Here is a 22,780-nt window from a genome sequence, read left to right as displayed (position 1 = left end):
CTTGCTTCTTGTTATAGAATATTATGTACATAGACATCGAATGAACATATATACATCTTCATATAGAATACATAACATTATCATAGGTATATATATTTAAAGGTTTTTTTAATTCTGTTTTTCATAGATAAATTACTTGTACACCTATACATAACCAACACTTCTTTTAAAACTAATTATACAATATTAAAATTATTTCATTCTTACTGTACTTTACTAATTTGGCTTAGCTTTCTTGAATTTTTCTAACTAATCAAATAATTAAGTCAACAAATTTTGAACGTACATATGTAATACTTGATATATATGTTTTTGCAACTCACTTTTGTTCATTTTTTGGAGATGAAATAAAATGCTAGCTTAGTTGATTGAAAGAAACTAACAATTAATTACGATAAAATTGACTTTTATAATTAAGTAGTTATATCTATATAATAAATTTTCATATTTCAAATTTATAGCATGTATTGTCGTCTGTTTTGATCCAACAGACCTCATAGATTTATTTTTTTTGAGCTAGATTATCTAGTCCAAAAGCATTCATTTAGTACCATATAAACTTATAAAATACCTTATAAAATTCATTCTTATGCTTTTGATGAATAGTAGTGGGTAGTTATCAATACATATTATCATTGTTTTTGTTTGATTTTAATTCTTAATTGGACTTTAATCAAGACTAGATGACTTCCGAATCTTAGGTTTAATTTGATCAAAGTATTTTGTGGCATTATGTACAAATATGTTATGTTGTTACCGTATCAAAAATGATTTTTAGGAGTAATTAATTAACAAAAATAACTTAATTGCCGTTAAATATATATTTTACAGGCAATTACTAGCTAGTGTCAATTACATTTTAGTACTCTTTGTAAATACCGCTAAAGCCTACAACGATATTGGATCCAATGACAATTAACTAATGTCAATAAAAACTTTTTAACACTCTTTGTTAATGTGCATATTTATTAACACTAAAAAACTATTTTTATTATAGTGTTTCATACTTAACTTATCTAGAAAAATAAATAATTAGTTATTTTTAGAAGTAGGGTTATTCTTGGAAAATGAGTGCATCAAAGCTTAGTTAGCATCGTAACATTGGCAATTAGTGACTTTGAGGATGACCACTTAAAATATATAATTTTTTTAAAAAGAAGTATAAATGACAAAGAAGAACTAGATAATGACTCACCTACTTTTATTATAAAGATCTCTATTTTATTCTTTTATTTTAATTTTTGTCCAATCTATCTATATTAATAATAGGACAAAACTGAAATCTAATACAAGTAGTTTTTTATTTTTATTTTAACAATATGCAAATAAAATTACAAATCACATGCATACTACCATATATTATCTCCGACAATTCCATCTTCTATTATAATTTTTCATATATTCATTTCTTTATAATTGTATATGGTGTGTTTAGACAGCTTACACGCATCTTAACTAATTTTATGAAATATTTATCATCTCATATCGATAATAGGTATCAGATAACTCACTTCATTGACAACTAAATTAAACCTTGGAGGCTATTCATAGATCAATTTGTTAAAAGTATATATCACATTTGTCCCAATACTATGTATGTTATGTACTTTACAAGCTTTAGTCAGCATTCAATAGTGAATACAAGATCTGATTAATTTTATAATAATTTATAATATCTAATCTTGTGTGGTATACACCTAATTAAAAAGAGAAAATATGCAGAAATCATTATCATTTGGATATTGGAATATCCACGAGGAGCTTATGGTGTTATCATCATCATAATTATTTTTGTTTCTTTTGCCCTTTTGGATGTACTTTCAATTAAAATGCACAAATTATATCGAAAAGGTTCATAAAATGTGACACTTTATTGTGATACTATATGGTTAATTATCCATAATTAAAATGTATCTCTGGATATTAATTATAAGTAGCTACAACGATTAAACAGCAAATCACAACATGTTTTCATATATTATTATTATTTCATATTTTTAATTCTTTTTGTTAAAGGTTTGTCAGCTACCTTATCTATTCATAACGCAAATTTATGTTTGTTTTTTTGTGTATCACCAATATGTTTTTCATTTATACAGTATTAGTTTGTGTAATTATAAAACTTAAGACAGACAATATTTTGCCTTGTGCCATTGAACAATAATCACCTCTTTGGAGCTAAAGGGATTTGTTAATTTGAGAGGAGAGAATGTATTTCTTGAAAAACAATAATACAAGTATATTACATGCTAAAAAAACAGGATAGTTATTATGAGAAATTTATAAGGAACATTACATTATTAGACATACATCTATATTATAAATATTAATTTTATATATACTTTCAAATAATTACGTATCTTATCACTAATTAAGAATTTTCTATCACCTAGATACATGTATTTTTACTATCAGATACACTAATATAGGGAGAGAGATGAGAGAGATGGGGAGAGAGATAGTCATGTATCCAGATACATGCAAATCACACCAGATACCATATATAGTATACGTATGCATCTGATGTGATTCACATGTATATGGGATACCAGAGACATAGAAGAGTGGCGAGCGAGGTGTGACAGAGGCGACCAAAATTTGTTGTCTATGTATCCTAGATACATGCGAATCCACTTGAATACAATGTATCTAAAACAAATTACACCTAAGTTTGACCCACCATGTATCCCGAGATACATGCATTTGGACGTATCTGAACTCACCAAAATCTGGTAAGATTCTTAATATTGCATTAAAGAATATCTAAATAATTAGCTCCTAAATTAGTGAAATTTGTGTAAGTTTCCCAAAATTGCTAGAACTTTTAGTAGAGTGGCATTTATAGTTAAGGGCCGTTTCATTTTAAAGCCCAATTTTTCTGTTGGGCCCTAATGTCCACGTTAAAGTTCAGATCAAGAGAAGATTGTGGGCTTGACGAAGGGCATAATCATGGTGCAAGTTTTTGCATGATTAACCTACTTGAGATGCTTTTTAATTTTTGTCCTTTAAATCGTATACTAAATACTTTTAATTTTGATCTAGTCTCACATAACATAAGTTGTGCAATATCTAATTCATAATATGTACATTTATAAAACTTTTATCTTTTGTTGGAATAATTTCTCTCTCTTAAGGCATTGTACGGTTTGAAACTGAATTTATGTCTCTATCGAACATAAGTTTGGTAAAAACTATGTAAAATATAACTTATGACCCATGGATTATGAACTTCTTAAGACAAAACATTCTGAAAATGAACTTATACCTCTAACGACATAAGTTCGATAGGAGGGATACAATAATATATCACATCCCATCAACCAAACGACCTTCTAAATGTGGTTACAATTTAGAATTTTTGGCCAAACCCTAAATAGGGTCCTAAAAATGGTTATTTTTGTGTTTATTTTTCTTCATTTTGCAACTTCACCCCCTCTAATGTCAGCGTACCATCACCGAAGTCCGCCTCTGTCACTCAGCAAGAAAAAAGTATTGCCACAGCAAAATCGCCGCTCTGTTTACCTCCATGAATACCCAAACTTGATCTCTTCTCTCTTCTTCTTCCTTCTTGGAATCGATTTTCCAAAGACAATGATACAATGGACGGCGTTGCCTACTCCATTTCCATTCCGTTCAGGTCAGTCGATTTCTCTTTTCTTCTCCTTAATCAAATCTTTCCCATTTTCTGTAGCTTCTTCTCCTTCTTCTTCTCCTTCATCCATTTTGTCACCAGAAGAATCAGAACCCATTTCCATTGACCCACTTTCTTCTCAGCTCCTCAATCTCCTTTCACACCCAAATTGGCAAAAACACCCATCTCTCAAGAATCTAATTCCTTCACTTTCCCCTTCTCGTCTCTCTTCTTTCCTCTCACAAAACCCAAATCTTAACCCCCATATCGCGTTTTCCTTCTTTGATTACCTCTCCCGGATACCCTCATTCAAACCCAGTGTTCAATCTTATGCACCCCTTTTGCGTATTTTGATTTCCAATAAGCTTTTTCAGGTCGCGGAAAGAACGAGACTTTCTATGATTAAATCATGTGGAACAACTGAGGATGTCGTTTTTGTGATGGGTTTTGTGCGGGAGATGAATAAATGTGATGATGGGTTTAGGTTTAAGCTTAATGGGTGGGGTTATAATACATTGTTGATGGCGTTATCGCGGTTTGTTATGGTTGATGATATGAAATGTGTGTATAATGAGATGTTGAATGATATGATTAAGCCTGATGTTTATACTTTTAATACTATGATTAATGGTTATTGTAAATTGGGTAATGTAGTTGAGGCTGAGGTTTATTTTAGTAAGATTTTGCAAGCTGGTTTGAGGCCGGATACACATACGTACACGTCATTTATATTGGGGCATTGTAGGAGAAAAGATGTAAATAGTGCTTTTAAGGTTTTTAGGGAAATGCAGAATAAGGGTTGTCGAAGAAATGTGGTATCGTACAATAATTTGATTCATGGCTTGTGTGAAACGAGGAGGATTGATGAAGCGATGAAGCTGTTTTTGGAAATGGGAGATGATGGTTGTTCTCCTAATGTCCGGACATATACGATTCTCATTGATGCATTGTGTCGATTGGATAGAAGGGTAGAAGCATTGAGTTTGTTTGATGAGATGAGGGAGAAAGGTTGTGAGCCCAATGTTCATACTTACACTGTTCTCATCGATGGTTTGTGTAAAGACTCTAAGCTTGACAAAGCAAGAGAGTTACTAAATGTTATGTCGGAAAAGGGGATAGTTCCGAGTGTGGTGACATACAATGCTTTGATTGATGGATACTGTAAGAAAGGTTTGGTTGATGTTGCATTAAGTATTTTAGACACAATGGAATCGAATAGTTGTATCCCAAATGTACGTACATACAATGAATTGATTTCTGGCTTTTGTAGGGCGAAAAAGGTGCATAAGGCAATGTCACTACTTGATAAGATGCTTGAGCGCAAACTGTCTCCTAGTAATGTCACTTTTAACTTGTTAGTTCATGGACAGTGTAAAGAGGGTGAAATAGATAGTGCATTTAGGTTGCTTAGATTGATGGAGGAGAATGGTTTAGCTCCTGATGAGTGGACTTATGGTACTCTAGTTGATGGCTTATGTGAAAGAGGTAGAGTTGAAGAAGCTAACACCATTTTTAGTTCTCTGAAAGAGAAGGGTATAAAGGTTAATGTTGCAATGTACACTGCTCTAATTGATGGACATTGCAAAACTGAAAAATTTGATTTTGCCTTCACATTGTTTAAGAAGATGATCGAGGAAGGTTGCTCCCCAAACACATGTACTTATAATGTGCTGATTAACGGGTTGTGTGAACAGGGTAAGCAGCTAGAAGCAGCACAATTACTTGAAAGCATGCCAGAAAGTGGTGTAGAACCCACAATTGAATCCTACAGTATCTTGATTGAGCAACTACTAAAAGAATGTGCCTTTGACCATGCTGACAAAGTTTTTAGTTTAATGATATCTAGGGGACACAAGCCGGATGTCTGCATTTACACTTCATTTCTAGTTGCATATCACAATGAAGGGAAATTGAAAGAAGCGGAAGATGTGATGGCTAAGATGGCAGAGGCAGGAATTAGGCCAGATTTGATGACCTATACAGTAATGATTGATGGTTATGGTCGTGCAGGATTATTAAATCGAGCCTTTGATATGCTAAAATGTATGTTTGATTCTGGATATGAACCTTCTCATTACACCTATTCTGTTTTGATTAAACATTTGTCCCAAGGAGGACTTGATCTCAAAATAGAGGCCAGTTCCATTAATATTGCTGATGTGTGGAAAGTAGTGAAATATGAAACTTTGCTTAAACTCTTTGATAAAATGGAGGAACACGGATGTCCTCCTAATACAAACGTTTTTAGTTCGCTTGTTATTGGTCTCTGTAGAGAAGGACGTCTTGAGGAGGCTTCGAGGTTACTTGATCATATGCAGAGTTGCGGAATGTCTTCTTCTGAAGATATGTACACCTCAATGGTAAATTGTTGTTGCAAGTTGAGAATGTATGAGGATGCAACAAGATTTCTTGACACTATGCTTACACAAGGTTTTTTACCACGCTTAGAGTCATACAAGCTCCTTATATGTGGGTTGTATGATGATGGAAATAATGATAAAGCTAAGGCAGCCTTCTTTCGACTTCTTGATTGTGGGTACAATAATGATGAAGTAGCTTGGAAACTTCTAATTGATGGCTTACTTAAGAGGGGACTTGTAGATAGATGTTCTGAGTTGTTGGATATTATGGAGAAAAATGGTTCTCGACTTAGTTCCCAGACATATACATTTTTGCTAGAGGGACTTGATAGAACAGACAACAAATGAAGTATGAAGTTCCAGCTATTTGTGATTCTATTCCATATGTTTGTTCAGTCAAGCATGTCCACAACTAAATCTTCACTTGCACCTTAGTACCCTGTAGCCCGAATAATGATTTCTCATTTCCATTCTTATGGGCTGTTCTTTTTAAGGGGAATTTGCCTTCCATGAGATCAGTTTGGAGTCCCCATATGGTATATGCAGCTACGTCTGACAGGTAACAGGCAAGTTTCCGTTGCTTTCTTAAGTTGTTCTTCCACTCCTCCGTCTATTTTCATCTTTAGTGTGTTCTTTATACTTTTTATTAAAGTGGAAGGTGGATAAAATTGTAAAAAAAATTATGTCTCGTTTGTGGATCTAAAACATGTTGTATTGATTCTATTTCAAAATGCTGTGAACTATGTATAATTATGTCATTTTATTGCTGTAGAGATCACGTTTCTAGGCATGGGGGCAACCTTTAATGGCAGAAATTGCTAAAAACGTACCTTTATCACCCAAGAACTCCATTAGAACCCTCTCTTAAGCTTTCTTTCTGGTTAGGAACTGAAAAGAAATGTTTTTATGGGTTAAAACGTCGTATTGCCGACATACCATATTTCTGACCTGACCCGGTTTGCAACCCGGATTCTGCCCAGACAGTCTGCAGTAAAACACTCATAACTTGTTACTCCGATGTTGGTTTGATGTTAGGTTTTCTGCATTGCAAACTAGACTTGTAGACCTTCGATTTGATAGGTCATGGGCCTTTTAAATCTTTATATATTGGGAGAAAACATCAAAGACATTTGACCCAAAGTTCAGAAAATTTTATTAGAGAAACTTACAATAACTTTTGCCGACCTTTGTTTCGCTACTTTTCTTGACTTCAAAACTTAAAATACAACCATTGTGCTATTATTATACCTCATAAAACATTATTCTTAGCATAGACACTCATAGGCTCTTCCCGGGAGGTATGGGTTCATTTAAACCTTTCAAATGGGCGAGGTGCTACATGAGCCATTTCTTTAACCCCGAACCTTTGTTTGAGGGATTCCTTTGACATGATTTTCAGAACTCTCAATTATAACTTAAATGTTTAAACTATTAATACACTTGATTTTTGAAATACTCTCTTTATAAGTAGTTTGAAGAAATATGGTAGGTGTTTGGTTTTGATGAATCATCTGTTTAGGCTAGCAGCCGTGAGCTGCTACTCTGTGACAGTCAAAGAGGTTTTTCAATAATAAGCTAGTTTTCTCCTCTCTAAAACAAAAATAATTTAAGCAAATTGTAACTAGAAAAACATCTTATTCATCAGAGATGGAGTCAAGTTCCGTTCTTCTATTCTTTAAAGTTTTAACAAAAGTACTCTTAAGCAAGATGCTGTGTTTTTAAGACTCTGCTAGAATTCACATTGTTAAGCAAGATGGTTTTACACTGAAACCTTACCCCTGCCTCTACCCTTCCCTTGTTTTATGAGAAACACTGTGTACTATGATTCAGTATGTGCAATTCTATTTCCTTTTCAGGATAAGCACTACTCTGTCTCTTTAGGTGGTACATATTGCTAGATATTTTCTTGATGCTGATGATTTCTGGAATTTCTATTTTGGTTATGGGATTAAGTCAATTTTTTGATGGTTTTTTTTGATATTCAACATGTGTTAAATGGTATACATGAGTAGTTTTTGGTCATGACGGGAGGGGAGGCTTGGGTTTGTTTGACTCATCAGGCACAGACAGTGGCTTTTTCTGTTTTAAATCTTTTAGTTCTTTCCTTCTATCGCGATTCCTTCACCATTATGTGTTGTCTTTTCTCACATTTGTATTTCTTGGTGTTGATCCATGTGATTTATTTATAGGTATGTTGATCCATGTGATTAATATATTGCCTTTCTCCATAAATCAATTTGCAACGAACCAGTAGAGACAAAAGGGGTTGGTGTCTTATCTTTTATCATTTGATGATGTTATATTCTACATTGTTTTCGATGTATTTGGTTTGGACTGTGGCGTGCGGTTAATACTCTGCTTCAAAAGTTAAGAAAGCAAGGGAATGGAAGAGACAAGTAGAGAAAATCAAAACATGTCTCTTGCCTAGTTTGGTCGTAATCTATGCGGTGGTGGGAAGTTTTAGAAGAGACCACAGGGAGGAGATAACATTACTCTGGATAAGTGAGAGAAGAAAATCATTTTCTTTTCACTCTTTCTTATTTTTCTCTTCATTTCCCTTTATAATTTCCCTCCTTTCCCTTAGTGTTTTTTTTATATTCCAAAAATAAAAGAAGCAATTAGACTAGAGATATTTTCTTCTCCTTATCCATCCTCACATGTTCTTCATCTATGCAGGGAGTGCCAGCACTTGATGTGCCAGAATTGTTGGCATATTAGTTAGGCAGTCGCGCCCATTTCTGGATCAATTTGGAATAAGAAAAGGTAATAGTTCATTTGTGATTTACAAATATACGTGTTGATTTTTGATTATCTTAGTTGCTTATATTCTGTTTGCATTACCTCCTCATGGAATGCTAAATATTTTCTCATTCTCAAAAAAAATATTTGTTCTGTTTGCAATGCTTGACCTGTGCATTTAGTCTACGTGAGTGCTCTTTATTTTCTTTTCTTTTTGATGCTTAGTCTATTTAATTGTTGAAGGTAAGATAATCTTCACTAGCATAAGTAACTATGGTGATATTACCTATGCTCCTGTTTTGATATTTTATCAGTGCTTTAACTTTGCTCTAGATATTCACTTATTCTTTTTGGACATATATAATAGGACAGATAGCCTACTCTTGCACATTAAGTAGGATGGTTAGCTTACCTTTGCATCAAGGTGTGAAATTTCTAAAAGATATTCTCATTTTATATTTATTGTAAATTGTTGCACATATATCCAGGAACATTTTCATCTTGTGTGAATTCTGCAGTAGGACTGTTACTTACAGGCTTTCAACCAGTAAAATGGGATAGTTTCTCCGTCATTTATCCTTGACATGTCCAGCATGAAGCATTTACATGATATACTGTGAGTAATAGACAGATGTTAGTTGGATGTCATAATTTAACAATCAAGCTTGATGTGTCGATGGACACTATAAGTTATCTTCTCTGGCTCTTAAATTTATTTATCAGAAAAGATTGTGATGTCTGTGCAGCAAGGGTCGAAGCAAACTTTTACTACGCCACTTACCCGGAGGAGGGTCCTCATGGTTGAAGGTGAAATTATGAATGATGATCTGGATATAAGAACCATGGTCATTGTTATGAAGGTGGATTTTGAGGAGATTCTACCAAGCAGAATCTATCAGATGATAGAAGGCATGTAGTCACAACGGCTAGCCTTCCTTCGATAACAGGAACTGCTGTAAATCTTCTATTCCGAGCAGCTCACTTAGCCAGATCAGAAAAGCAGAATTCTATGTTACTGGTTCCATGGCTATGTAAATCTGACCAAGAGCTAATTTTTCCTAACCATCTTTCATTAAGTTCTCCTGAAGATCAGGACCTTTATATATGCAATTGGCTTGAGGAGCGAATTGGTTTCAAGGCTGACTTCAGGATTTCATTTTACCCTGGAAAGGTAGACCCTGATTAACAGCTAAATAAATTATAATATGATAGGCGAAGATGTTGAGATGGATGTGATTATTAACAAATATTTTTTCCCTTGCAGTTCTCCAAAGAAAGGCGGAGTATAATACCAGCTGGAGATACTTCTCAGTTTATCCCGTCAAGGGATGCCGATGTTGCAAAATTTTAGAGGAGCCAGAACATCTCAGTTGGTACCACCCAGGCAAATGTTGGAGTGATAAATTTAAATCATCTTGTCGGCGTTGTCCACACAAACTATTTGGAATATATCAAGAGGGAAATGAATGGGGCTCTTCAAGCTTTTTTTGTGAAACACATAACAATTGGGTAACGAGAGCATACCAAGACAAGGTATGTTTAGTCTATGGATTAATTCTCCTCCATAGAAGAAGAAAGAAGGAAACTGTGGTCACATGCATTTAGCATTGGAAGATGCCTTAACTGCATTTTAGAGCACCATGTTCTTTTATTAATATTAAAACACCCTACCTGTTATTTCATTTTTGTCTTAATTGAGATGTCAATATTGCTGTTTGGGTATCCAGGATTTACTCAAGTTTTTGGTCTGCAATGTTCATGGTGTCGGTCCAAAGTTTCTGAAAAAGGAGAAAAAGTGGCAGCAGATAGATGAAGCGACCAGCAAGTTTTCTCTAATTGAGCATCTTTCTTAGGCAAAATGGTCTGGGCGAATATACTGGGAGTTGATAGATCTCTTAAGCAAAGCACAAGAATGACCTTAATGGCTTTAATTTGGAGGTATATGGCAATGGGGAAGATGCTCATGAGGTGCAGAGTACAGCAAAGAGGCTAAATCTTGATGTCAGCGTCATGAAAGTAGAGACAATACATATGATTCTCTTCATGGGTAAGAATCCTTATGTAGAACTTAGGGCATTATTTAGTGCATCTTTTTTCCGTTTTTGTCCAATGATCTATAAAGCAAGGGCATTATTTAGTGCATCTTTTTTCTGTTTTTGTCCAATGATCTATAAAGCATCATTAGGGATAACATTCTGTTCCCTGTGGCAAAATGATTTTAGAATGACTGTTAATGCATAAATGACTAAGATGGTAAAGATTATTCGTATGATCTGCAATGTTAACCTGAAAACTAATTGAGCACATTCCTACCTGATTTCTGTGATGTAGAGTATGAGACAGATATACTTACCCGGGAGATTTTCAATCTTACTCGGATACAAATGTTCTTATTCATTTAAAGGGTGAAATCTCATGAATTACTTCACTTGTGTAAAGTCTTAAACTTTTTCTCCTTGACATCTTCTACAAATACTGAATACAATTTTTTTTTTCTTGGGATTTTTCATCGACATGGTACTTCCAATTGCTAGATCTTAAGCTTGATCAACGATGTTGAATGCAGACCCTTTGCTGCCTTTTGTTTGATGCTAGTTATTGTTTTCCCCATTTCCTTGTTCTCTGTTAGATTCTTTACTGTTCAGCTTTTAACATAGTTTTGCTTCCAGTGCTGCGCTTTGCACTACCATGGCTGAGCTCTTGCAAATGGGGAAATTTGGACCACTGTCGGATGAATTTTTCCAGGTATTCCCAAACCTGCTAGACTTACACGATGCCTGAAGACTTTGTAGCAAAATTTGAAGAGATAATGTCTGGTAGCCTCAAACGATACAAGCTTTCATGAGAAGCTGCTACACAGATGTTCATGGAATATTCTGACCTCGATAAGGTTTTGACTGGTGAAACCAGACTAGACAGGAGACGTCGGAAGGGCCCTAGATTAATCTTGTAATGCTAGGCTGGTAACACTACAAATATAAGAAGACAACTCATGTGTGCTGGCTAATTATGCTGAATGTCTTGTTTAATTGTTCTATTATCAAACTTTTCTCAAGGTTATAATAAACTTTTACAAGTATAATATGACATGTTCCTTGAAATCTTGTACTGAAACTGCAGGCTTAAATCTTCATAGTGTCATGCCACATGCATTTATGAATTCAGAAAAGTTCTAAAAAAACAAACAAAAGTATCACCAACAAAAGATTAGATATAAACCCAAATGTGTATAAACAAACAAATAGCACAAAACAGTCTCCCTCAGCTCCATTTCTACTTTAGCAATAATTTAATTACAAAGAGAACTCCAAACATTAGAAATATGAAAAAAAGAAAGATACTCCGATGCACAAAGCATCTCGTGTTGATGCAGGGCCAGGGAAAGGCAACACCCTAAGGGGATGTTATGTAGACAGACTATCTTGACGTGCAAGTATTAGTGACTAATTCCACGGTTCAAGCCCAACATGTGAGTAATTCTTATTTCTTCCATGGTTGAATAGAAAGAACCACCACCAAGACAATAATGAGCAAAATAATAATGGCAATACAAGTCCATTTTCTTGAACTTTTCTGGTGTTTTCTTGCTACCTCAAGCTGCTGAGCACCACCTCTCACAAATGAATTGGCTCTATTGACTTGACTTTCAATGTCATCTAGCTGTGCTCCTTGACTTTCCACTAAAACAGCCATGTCCATGAAAACTTGATGCAATTCTTTCAGATTTCTCTCTAATTCCTTCACAGCTTCATGCCTTTCTTGAATCTCCATAACTGTGTCCATTACTTGTCCTCTTCCTTGCTCCTGTATTGCTTTCTGCAAAAATGTCTCACTTTGGCCAGTGGATATTAGAGTATCCAGTGTACCTTCATCTGGATTTTCTCCGGTCACCGTGTAGTACCTGTTGATTTAAACTCTTAAAGTAGTCAGAAGTCGTGATCCTGAGTCTCATCCACATTCATTATAAAAAGAATCAGAGCCACATGATACATGAGAGGATCAACATTGTGTTCTCTCTAACAGTTTCAACTTTCAGATGAGATAACCACATACTTCAACCTAAACAGACTAGGTAAAGGTCCGGATTTCAAATGTCGTTAGAAAAATCTCATATTTTCCCTTGATCCATAATGGAGCTTCAACATGAAGGTAATTTTAAACCATAGTCTAAAGTTGAGGGCCTTTTTCTTGAAGAATTTGGACAAGTAGACCTACTCGTTTCACCTGGAGCTCCATTAATCCATAAGGAACAAATACAAAACAATTTACTAACAGCAAGAACACGAATGATCAAAAGTCAAACGAAAGGCTAAGTTGTTCAATTTCAGATGATACAACAATACCATACTCAGTGTAATTTCACAAAGTGGGATCTGGAACGGTAGAATGTACCAAACTTTATCCTCGACTCACGAAAAAAAACAAGTCCACGGAAGGGTAGAATGTACACAAACTTTATCCCTACGGTGGAGAGATCGTTTCCATAGACCCTCGATTCACCAAAAAAAACAGTCCAAAGCAGTCCAAAGAAAGAACAAATGGAAGTCAAAACAATTAGGTGGAAGTTCAGATAACCAACCAACTGAGCTACTAACATTTCTTGAGAAAATAACAGATAATAACAAAAACATCATATATGCAAGATTTAAACTTGATTCAACAATACCTTCTCTGAACAGTTTCTCTATACTCAGATGCCATTCTTTGCCTTAATTCATTGAACTGATTCATAGATTCTTGAAGTTTTTTCCTCAATCCATTCACAACAGAGGTTCTTGTTCTATCTGATGAACTTCCAGGTCCACAACCAGGTACACTTCGATTAGCAGCATTAGATCGATCTAATGCTTCTAATCGAACTTTGATAAATTTCGCCTTTTTCAAAGCTATCGAAACATCATTATCCATCTTTGTTCTGAGATCTTTGACATTTTTAGCATTGTGCAGAGTCTTGCTCTGTTCATGTGAATTGTGGAGTTGGGTATGAATCTTTTCGAGTTCTTTAAGCTCGTCTTTAATGGTTTCTACATCTTCGAAGAATTTATCAAGATTGACACCTCCAGTTTGTCTCATTTGTATTCCAGGTGATTCTTGATTTGGGGATAGTTCTTCATTTCTGAAACGAGAAAATGATCCTGAGAATAGATCATTCATTGTGAAATTCTTATGCTAGAAACAATTTCAAGATTTTGATTGGAAATTTTGGTTGAGATGGGTTTTGAAGGGGTGAAGTGGGGGTGGGGGTAGGGGGTTGAAATTAACTAGTTCTTGAATGGCAGGCTGGAGAGAAGACTTGTCAAAATGGTTGTCTACTTCAACAACTATGGTGACAAGTTGGAAGGAAAAAATATGAGTTTAAAAAGTCAAATTGATATTAATGTATTAGTCTTCACTATTCAATGTGTATTAAAATAGATAGTGACTTCGGGTTGTGGTGGAGTGGTGGATATTCGTTCATCATTAACTAGATGTTATATATTCGATGTCTTCCCTATGGTGGCACGGGTCATAGTGATGCTTGAAATGAAGTTTGTGTGGTAGACTTAGTTAAAAAATAAAATTGTGCATTTGCTATAAACTATAGATTTTGATATGATGGTAAGAACTTAAATCTAAGATTCGAGAGTTGGATATAGAGTCGTCCTTGGTTTGAAGCGCTTTGAAACTTTATTGATGTGAATCTAAATTAGTCGAGCTCTATAGCTGATAACTGACACTAAGTGAGAAACCAAAATAATAAATATATAGAGACTAAAGGTTATGGTAGGATGATGATTACTCCTCCATCTTTAACTAAATATTTCGGATTTCAAAGTCTAACAAAAAAGATTAGTATAGACTAGGGTAGTGAGCATTCCTCTATCATATACCACATGTTTCAAGTTCAAGTTTTGAATATATAATTAGTTTTGATAGGGATCACTCTACCTTCTAAAGTGAACTTTCCGACACGATATCAAAGTAATCTGACCTCAAAGCGAATACCCTAAAAAAAAAGAAGGAAATGATCAAAACTCACAAGTATGGTTAAGATTGACTGGGGCTAAGTCTAACAGGGCCGGGGTTTATACGTCAGAGAATTTTGAGTACCAAAGAGAATGTTCTCATCTGAAAGGCTGTTTTGGCTTACATATTAATCATGGAGAAATTATAACACTAGAATTGTCCAAGTAAAAAATAAATATGAAAAACTAATACTTTGGATACAATTTTAAATGGACTGAACATCTGGAGCTTAAACAATATAAGACACGACCCAACATCAGAAACAATGGATTGAAATGAGTCTTACTCTGATACCATAGTACAAGTCCAGTCTCAAACACACCAAATACTAAATCAATACTTCAACTCAATTTTTACAAGCCAACATATACACAACATCACAAACTTGATAATTTTGAACCTTCATAAACTTATTTCGATTTAGGATATACGTCCTACTATAAAGAAAAAGTGCATTAAGGTTTTAGCACTTCGTAACATCCATGTAGCTATCTGAATAGCTACATGGAATGATATATAGAAGCAACCTTAATGAGTATAGCCAAGGATGATCTGCCTATTCTAGAAACCAAATTGCGGTAGGAACAGAGTCCATAGACCTCAATTTGGTTGTAGTAAGGGTAAAACGCATCAATTTCTGGGGTTTCTGCAGCAGTAGCTATAAACTGCTGCTGCAGAACCCCACTTACTGGCCATGAAAATGTCATGGCCAGTATCCAATAGAGGACATATTGTTAGTTGTTTCCTTTATTGAGTTAAAATTGAATACATCAGACTGCAAAACTTCAGAATTTTGTGATATAGTGTGATGACATTTCTTGTTGCTAGTCTTGGTTGTACCGTTTGCATCATCGTTGATACTTCCATTCGTCTTCCTCGTATTCAAGAAGCGCCCCCCACCTCCCCTAGGTCTACTCTTGGCATGGAGATGGCGCGAGAGGTGCAAGAATGGCTGTAACCATTAAACCAATACAAAAATTAAGCAACCAAAGTGAGAACATGAGAGGAAATTTGGGTACGAGAAAAAAAAAGGAAGCTAGCTGAAAGTAATCTCTTCGTCTCAATTAAGTATCACTCATTTCTAAAGAGGGTGCTCTAAGCTTTATGCACTTAATAGGGATAGAGAGCACATTGCTAACATGAAAACGCCAGTTGTTACCATAGTAACTACATGAATCATAGTCATCTATAACTATTAAGTCAAAAGAAGAATTTTACCTTACGCGGTTTAAATAAGTTCTTCTCCATTTCCTTTGCGCGGAATTTTCTACGCCTAAGTATCCCATGATATTGCTTGGCATTGACAAATATTGGGCTTTCATCATGGGAGGTCAAATTCAATGGCAGCATAATCCGGCCCTTCAAAATTTTGAGAATACAAAGTATTATTAGTATATTACTTTGTGCGTTTTGATAAATATAGTTGCTGATAGTTCAGATAGAAAACTCGCATATCAAAAAAATAGGAATACTTGAGGTGTAATAGTATGAAAAGCTTTTTATATCAACGATGTATATAATTTTAATCTAGAAAACTTTACCAGGGATTGACCAAATAAACCTAGATCAAAGTGGCCTTGATAGTCCATATTATATGATTGCATAGAAACACCTGATTCATGAGAGTCTGCATAGATATTAATAAGAGTTTAGTGGAAGTTTCATACAAAAGCATAACTCCAATTTCGTTAATTAAATCAATATAGAAGGTATCCTTATTATAAACATATGAAGGAAAGGTGAAACTGGTAAAATAGTGAACCGATGATCTCACATAAACAACCTCTCTACAGTCTACCCTACTAAAGGAGTATGATCAGCATATATTCTATGTTCCTTCCAGTGAAATTACAACCATTTCCTTCAAATCTCTTGTTGATCTTCCTTTCGTGTGTTGGGCTAAGACAATTTAAAGATATTCTGAACAATGATGTGTAATACAATCCGTTTTGAGACAATTTCACATGGTTTAGTTTTCCTCAAAAAGTTTTTTGTAGTTTCACATGACCAATAAAAGTATCTTTATACTTTATATTATGTTTCTTTTCGGCTATCAATATGAGATTTTGTTCGTTCACCCAACAATTTCCCTTTTGAACTAAATTCCACAATATGGGCCATCGTCAATCCCTCAAACTAAATTCTACATGACTCATCACTCAAAACAATTAGGACAATTATTAATTAGCGAGACGGTAATTATTTCAAATTATACAGTGAATTAGTATTTATGGTAGAATATTTGTGTAATTCGAATAGTTTTTCCTTATTTTATATACAGTATGTGCCTAAGCTCATGGTGAAGCAAGATTAAAATTAGAAATAGAAGTTTATTGTAATTTATTTAATTATAATCAAAACACATATTTTATATTATATATCCTTTATTATTTAATTTCAACATGTATTATAACTCAGAATTGTTCTCTATAAATAACCTAAATTAACTAATTAAGATAAAGAGAATATTACCAGAGGACATAGGCTGCTCCATAGATAATATTATTCTAAAATAAATTCCTGCAATCCAACAACAAACAATAATTGGACATCAAATTAAATAAGGACATTTTTTCACACTTACCTTCACCAACCAAATTATACAAAAAATTAAAAAAATGAATTGAACTTCTTAAACAGTGGTACTTAAACAACATAGAATGAATAATCAATTGAATATCCTTTGCCAGAAAATCATATTATGTATACAGAAAATTGAATTGTGTGTACAAATCGAAAATTACACTATACATAAAATCTTGAACGTCTTTTAATGAAATTTTTGTCTACGCCATCACTGGTAGTAGCTCTTCTAGCCACAGTTATAAATCTTAATGGCTTACATATCTAACTCTACATTATTATATATAGCAAGGGAAATCAAGATAAATTAGAAGAAAAACAAGGAACATATAAATGAAATTCAAATAAAACTAAAATTACTAGTCACTCACTACATAAAAATACTAAGAGTATGAACATAACTAAGATCATTAATCACATATGGATCACACAAAGTTAGTAGCTATAAAAAAAATAAAATTCTAAAAGCAAATTAAACAAGAGCTCTACTAAATATAAAATTTGAAGTATATATTTTATTTTATTTTTGAAAAAAAAAACTAAAGAAGTTAGCTGAAGAAGAGAAGAGTGACATACTCACAAAGAGAGAGGAAAGAAATGGCAAATAGATAGAAGTATCCTATGAAATCTAGCCTAATTAAAGGCTATATATATCATAAGGAAAAAAAAAAGGAAAATGTTTATCTTTTATTTTCTTAATAAATCTCTGTCCAATTGGGCCCTAGCCAAGTGTCATCAATTGTATGTATATGCACTTTGATCATGTTAGTCATATGCTTTTATGAATACCTATGTTATTAGGTGTACATATAATTTTGTGCTATTTAGATGCGTAAGGGTATTTTTGAGTTAAAAATATAACGTTAAGGAGGATAAAATTAATGTATTTCATATGCATTTTATATTTTTACCTTTATGATGAACATTGTTTGATATTCTTGATGTTATTTTTTTTTTAATTGAAAAATAAGGGCAAGAAAAAGAACTCAATAAGAAGTGGTAATTTTACTGTTATTAGTGGGTGGAAAGAGGATGCCAACTATAATCTTGTAGTATAAATATTTGAGTTAATTATGTATTTCGAGTTTGAGTTTTAAAAATAAAAAATATTTGGATTAGGAGTGTTCCCCTTTAATGAATCATACTGTTTATAAATGCCAAATGTAATGTTGTGGGTGGGGGAATGACTAGGGCTTTTAGATAATTGATAATTGAGGTGGTTCTTTTTTGGTTTTCACACTTGGCATAAATCTATACAATTGGCTCCCACTATTATAATTGGTTGGTGAAGTATTTTAGTATCTCTAGATGACCACTATAGATAATAATGAATGTAGTGGGATGAATAAGATATTTTTGTTTTTTAATTTAAGATTTCGAGTTTGAATTTTGAAAAAAAAAATTATAATAGAAAGCGTTTCTTTTTCGAATGAATATTATATAGTAAGAACTTAGATTAGACTACTCAATAGATTTTGAATACCATACGTATGAGCATATGCATTTGGAAAAAAAATTGTTATGTTTTTCTCCTCTTTTTTTCTTTTCATAATTGTGGTAGTATCATATATAAAAAGTAATCATCTAGTGTTTTTGTCTTTACTGAAATTTGAACTTGAAACTTCATGATTTTCAATTCACTTCGTTGATCATTAGGCCACGTCATGTTTTTTTCTCTTTGTTGTTGTTGGACTACTAAATCAAAGTACACTTTTATTTTGGTTAAAAGCATGTATTGTATGACAAGAAAAAATCCAAATTCTTTTCATCATTACTAAAAGTTTTTAAAATCACAAAAATAAATAAATTATAGATCAACTTTCAACAACAACAAAAAAAAAAAAAAAGGAGGAAGAAGAGGAGTAGCTTCAAAGAACTGCAAAAATGGTTCATAGCTTTAGATAATTATTGCAAAAATGGCAAAAAGATGTCTTAAATGGAACTCATCATGCTTTGCCAAATGCATCATTAGTATCCACATTAAGAATGTTACAATTTTTTATTATTCTATAATGAACTTAATTTTGATGATATATAAATAAAATAATAAAAACCTATTCCAACAATTCTTAAAAGGTATATTAATCAACTACATGAAAATGATCTTTGCTATTAAGACTAGAGAACCCTTATTTGGTAACTTTACTTGGATACCTTTTTTGGTAAATAAATATACTCATTGGATATATATTAAAAAAGATTCCATAAATAATTACAAACTCAACGTGTAGGTACACGTGTTACTCCTTAATTAGTGAAAAAGCATTTCGAACATTTAGCACTAGAATAAATCTTATTTTTATATTCAAGTGTGTTATTTTAGGATGAATAATATTTTTTTATTGTTAATTAAAAGCTTTTGATTGACGCCTTGCAATATGATTTTTTTTTTTGGTTGGTGAGTATTTTGTTCCTAAATGAGTCGTATACAATCTGAATTTAAACTAATTAAAACTTCAATAAAAATATCAAATATTATTTAAAAACCAAAAGAAATATTAAATTAAAACCTTGATAATTTGGGGAAAAAGAAATAGTTATATCATATATGAGTGTTCTTGTAGATGCATTTTGGTGGATGATATATTGAAAATTTATTGGAAGCCAAAAGATAGCTACATGTGGAATACACTTATTAGTGCCACATAAAAAGTTACTTATATGATTCTTTTTGTTGCAAATCTTCGTAAGATTTAGCTTTTTCATTAAAGATTCGAAATTTTTTTATTTATAATTTAAAGATTTTAGATTTAAGTCTTCAAAAATAGTTTTTTTTTTACCAAAGATCAAATATTAAAATAAAAGCATTGCAATCCGCAAATTCACATTTAACGATGTTTATATAAGGTTGAGCCAACTTTATTATTATGAATGAGCATTTTCGATATGTTTATTCATGAAGTCTAAAGATTCACCATACAACAACCCACACATTCCGTGTTATTTCACAAGTTGTGTCTGAGAAGGGTGATGTGTACGCAGTCTTTTGTTTCTACTTTGTGAAAATAGAGAGGTCGTTTTTGATAGACTTTCGGTAAAGATTCACTATGAGGTTTACTAATATATCAAAACCATGATGTACTAAACAAACCTAACCTACCTAATGTGATAAATTAGTAATTAAAATCTTGGTTTGTACTATGATTAGAAATATAATTAGCGACTAACCTCCACTTGCTAGTTGGTTCCTCCCTCACTAAAAGATTCTGGTATTAATTCATTTGGGTTGGGAAGATACTGATTTGTTGTCAATGTATTCAGAATCGCTAAAGTGTTTAGCGGCATTTAAGTTGAAGCTTGATTAATTGATTAGTCAAGTCAGTATTAAGTATATTATTTGTCTATTATCAAGAGTCGACTTACTATTTATTATGGTTTAAATTTAACATATGTTACATTATCAGACTCTATCACTAATATAATAAAACTTTTCGAAAATATTTTTTGACAGATTTTCTTTCAAAAATTCCATATTTTTTATGATATTTTGATGGAAACGTTCATAAAAAATTATATTTTTTCAATAAGCAAACTTCATATATTAAGGTTCCAAATCTGCACGTCTTTAAATTTTTCGTCCTTTTTCCCTTAAAAAAAGGTTTTAATAAAGTCTTTTTAACATAACATGTATATAAATACAGATATGTCCAAAGTTGGCTTGTCCTTTTTCATAAAGTTGGTTTACTAAAAGTTCTTATCATATATCCAGACAAGAGAAAATGATCAAAATAGTCTTTATATGGACTTAGATTGATTTGGTCCCTCGTATATATAACTTATGGAAAAGGTTTTTTATTTATGTTAAAAACTTATCAATTTAGTCTTTCACTCTAAAAATCTAATGACACAAAAAAAAATTCTGTCAAATTTAACAGAGATGTGCAACTCACGTGACATACAAAAATCTTAAACAAAACCTCTATCTTATTGAATCATTCCAAAGGGTGAAAACTCCCACCTTTCCAATAAAAATCATTTTCTTGTAAATCAATCGACACAAATTTTTCCATTGTTGATAGTGTTTGGGTAGATTCTGACGAAGGTGAAGAAGACGGCTACTAACACACTCATCAAAATTGTTATTTATCAAACACAAGAGTAGAACAATAAAAATTATAAATTGGCAGTATTGGAGATACTAGAATCATGCACCAGATGCATTCTGATAAGATGATTAGAATCAAATTTAACATTTCAAAGTTATTGAGTAGAATTGTAGCACTCGATAACATACTGTTTGGCTGGTTGATGTTTTATCAATCCTTTATGATAAACTTTGATACTAAAAAAAGACTCCTCGAACACAAAATCTGCAGTTGAAAGATTACATATTTAAGCCAATTAAGACCACATTCTAGATGTTACAAAGCATGTATATTTTGTACACCATAACTTCTAAATATTCTTGAATACACAAACCAAAAAAAGTCAACAGTAAAAAAATTAAAAAAGTAGATTTTCATATCACCAAAAAGAAAAAAAAGAATCTTATATAAAACGATTGAAAAAATAGTACTAACAACCCTGCAAATTTTGAATACCAAATAGACTGGCCTTTGGATTGTCTCGACTAAAAGCAAGATAAATTCTTACCATAACAAGGACTCAATCCTTTGGAGTTTCTTTTGATTAACATCGTTCAACAATGAAAAAACTTGTATAGATTGATTTACAAGAAAATGATTTTTATTGAAAAGGTGGGAGTTTTCACCCTTTGGAATTGATTCAAGAAGACAAGAGGTTTTGTTTAAGATTTTTGTATGTCACGTGAGTTGCACATCTCTGTTAAATTTGACAGAATTTTTTTTTNACTTTGATACTAAAAAAAGACTCCTCGAACACAAAATCTGCAGTTGAAAGATTACATATTTAAGCCAATTAAGACCACATTCTAGATGTTACAAAGCATGTATATTTTGTACACCATAACTTCTAAATATTCTTGAATACACAAACCAAAAAAAGTCAACAGTAAAAAAATTAAAAAAGTAGATTTTCATATCACCAAAAAGAAAAAAAAGAATCTTATATAAAACGATTGAAAAAATAGTACTAACAACCCTGCAAATTTTGAATACCAAATAGGCTGGCCTTTGGATTGTCTCGACTAAAAGCAAGATAAATTCTTACCATAACAGGGGCTCAATCCCTTGGAGTTTCTTTTGATTAACATCGTTCAACAATGAAAAAACTTGTGTAGATTGATTTACAAGAAAATGATTTTTATTGGAAAGGTGTTTTCACCCTTTGGAATTGATTCAAGAAGACAGAGGTTTTGTTTAAGATTTTTGTATGCACGTGAGTTGCACATCTCTGTTAAATTTGACCGAATTTTTTTTTGTGTCATTAGATTTTTAGGGTGAAACACTAAATTGATAAGTTTTTAATGTAGATAAAAAACTTTTTCCATGAGCTATATATATGAAGGACCAAATCAATATAAGTCCATACATTAAGAACT

At 32.7% G+C, this 22,780-nt stretch overlaps 3 protein-coding genes across 5 annotated transcripts; 1 reads left to right on the top strand and 2 right to left on the bottom strand.

Moving 5' to 3' along the window:
- The first annotated feature begins 3,400 nt into the window (after positions 1-3,400).
- On the top strand, positions 3,401-11,785 carry LOC125864581 (pentatricopeptide repeat-containing protein At5g65560). Of its 3 annotated transcripts, XM_049544603.1 has the most exons (8): positions 3,401-6,550; positions 8,181-8,256; positions 8,668-8,754; positions 9,219-9,346; positions 9,477-9,901; positions 9,995-10,263; positions 10,458-10,777; positions 11,400-11,785. In XM_049544603.1, the coding sequence occupies exon 1, from the start codon at positions 3,439-3,441 to the stop codon at positions 6,337-6,339; it is 2,901 nt and encodes a 966-aa protein (XP_049400560.1). In that variant the 5' UTR covers positions 3,401-3,438; the 3' UTR covers positions 6,340-6,550; positions 8,181-8,256; positions 8,668-8,754; positions 9,219-9,346; positions 9,477-9,901; positions 9,995-10,263; positions 10,458-10,777; positions 11,400-11,785. The 3 variants fall into 3 exon arrangements, with proteins under 3 accessions (XP_049400560.1, XP_049400557.1, XP_049400558.1); XM_049544600.1 differs by lacking the exon at positions 9,219-9,346; XM_049544601.1 differs by having other exon boundaries at positions 9,219-9,901.
- Positions 11,786-11,921: 136 nt separating this feature from the next.
- On the bottom strand, positions 11,922-13,969 carry LOC125864594 (syntaxin-121-like). Its single transcript, XM_049544617.1, has 2 exons — positions 13,397-13,969; positions 11,922-12,631 (listed from the first exon to the last, which is right to left on the bottom strand). The coding sequence occupies exons 1-2, from the start codon at positions 13,882-13,884 to the stop codon at positions 12,211-12,213; spliced, it is 909 nt and encodes a 302-aa protein (XP_049400574.1). The 5' UTR covers positions 13,885-13,969; the 3' UTR covers positions 11,922-12,210.
- Positions 13,970-15,062: 1,093 nt separating this feature from the next.
- Positions 15,063-18,985, bottom strand: LOC125864224 (nuclear transcription factor Y subunit A-10-like). The gene is made up of 6 exons (XM_049544137.1): positions 18,923-18,985; positions 17,896-17,938; positions 17,209-17,256; positions 16,278-16,363; positions 15,955-16,095; positions 15,063-15,688 (listed from the first exon to the last, which is right to left on the bottom strand). The coding sequence occupies exons 1-6, from the start codon at positions 18,983-18,985 to the stop codon at positions 15,440-15,442; spliced, it is 630 nt and encodes a 209-aa protein (XP_049400094.1). The 3' UTR covers positions 15,063-15,439.
- Positions 18,986-22,780: the final 3,795 nt, after the last annotated feature.

Source organism: Solanum stenotomum, chromosome 5, assembly GCF_019186545.1.
Source record: "Solanum stenotomum isolate F172 chromosome 5, ASM1918654v1, whole genome shotgun sequence".
Lineage (NCBI taxonomy): Eukaryota > Viridiplantae > Streptophyta > Magnoliopsida > Solanales > Solanaceae > Solanum > Solanum stenotomum.
The sequence above is the reverse complement of the archived record's forward strand: the minus strand, read 5'-3'. Positions and strand labels throughout refer to the sequence as shown.

What these genes read in the sequence shown, in the direction of transcription:
- LOC125864581 (XM_049544600.1), top strand. Translation starts at nt 3,439, where the DNA reads ATGTCAGCGTACCATCACCGAAGTCCGCCTCTGTCACTCAGCAAGAAA.
- LOC125864594 (XM_049544617.1), bottom strand. Translation starts at nt 13,884, where the DNA reads ATGAATGATCTATTCTCAGGATCATTTTCTCGTTTCAGAAATGAAGAA. An exon ending in AGAGAAACTGTTCAGAGAAG is followed by an intron (nt 12,632 to 13,396) that starts GTATTGTTGAAT and finishes TTAAATCAACAG; the next exon opens with GTACTACACGGTGACCGGAG.
- LOC125864224 (XM_049544137.1), bottom strand. Translation starts at nt 18,985, where the DNA reads ATGACGTGGCCTAATGATCAACGAAGTGAATTGAAAATCATGAAGTTT. An exon ending in TCTTTCCTCTCTCTTTGTGA is followed by an intron (nt 17,257 to 17,895) that starts GTATGTCACTCT and finishes GTTGGATTGCAG; the next exon opens with GAATTTATTTTAGAATAATA. An exon ending in GTTTATTTGGTCAATCCCTG is followed by an intron (nt 16,096 to 16,277) that starts GTAAAGTTTTCT and finishes AAAATTTTGAAG; the next exon opens with GGCCGGATTATGCTGCCATT.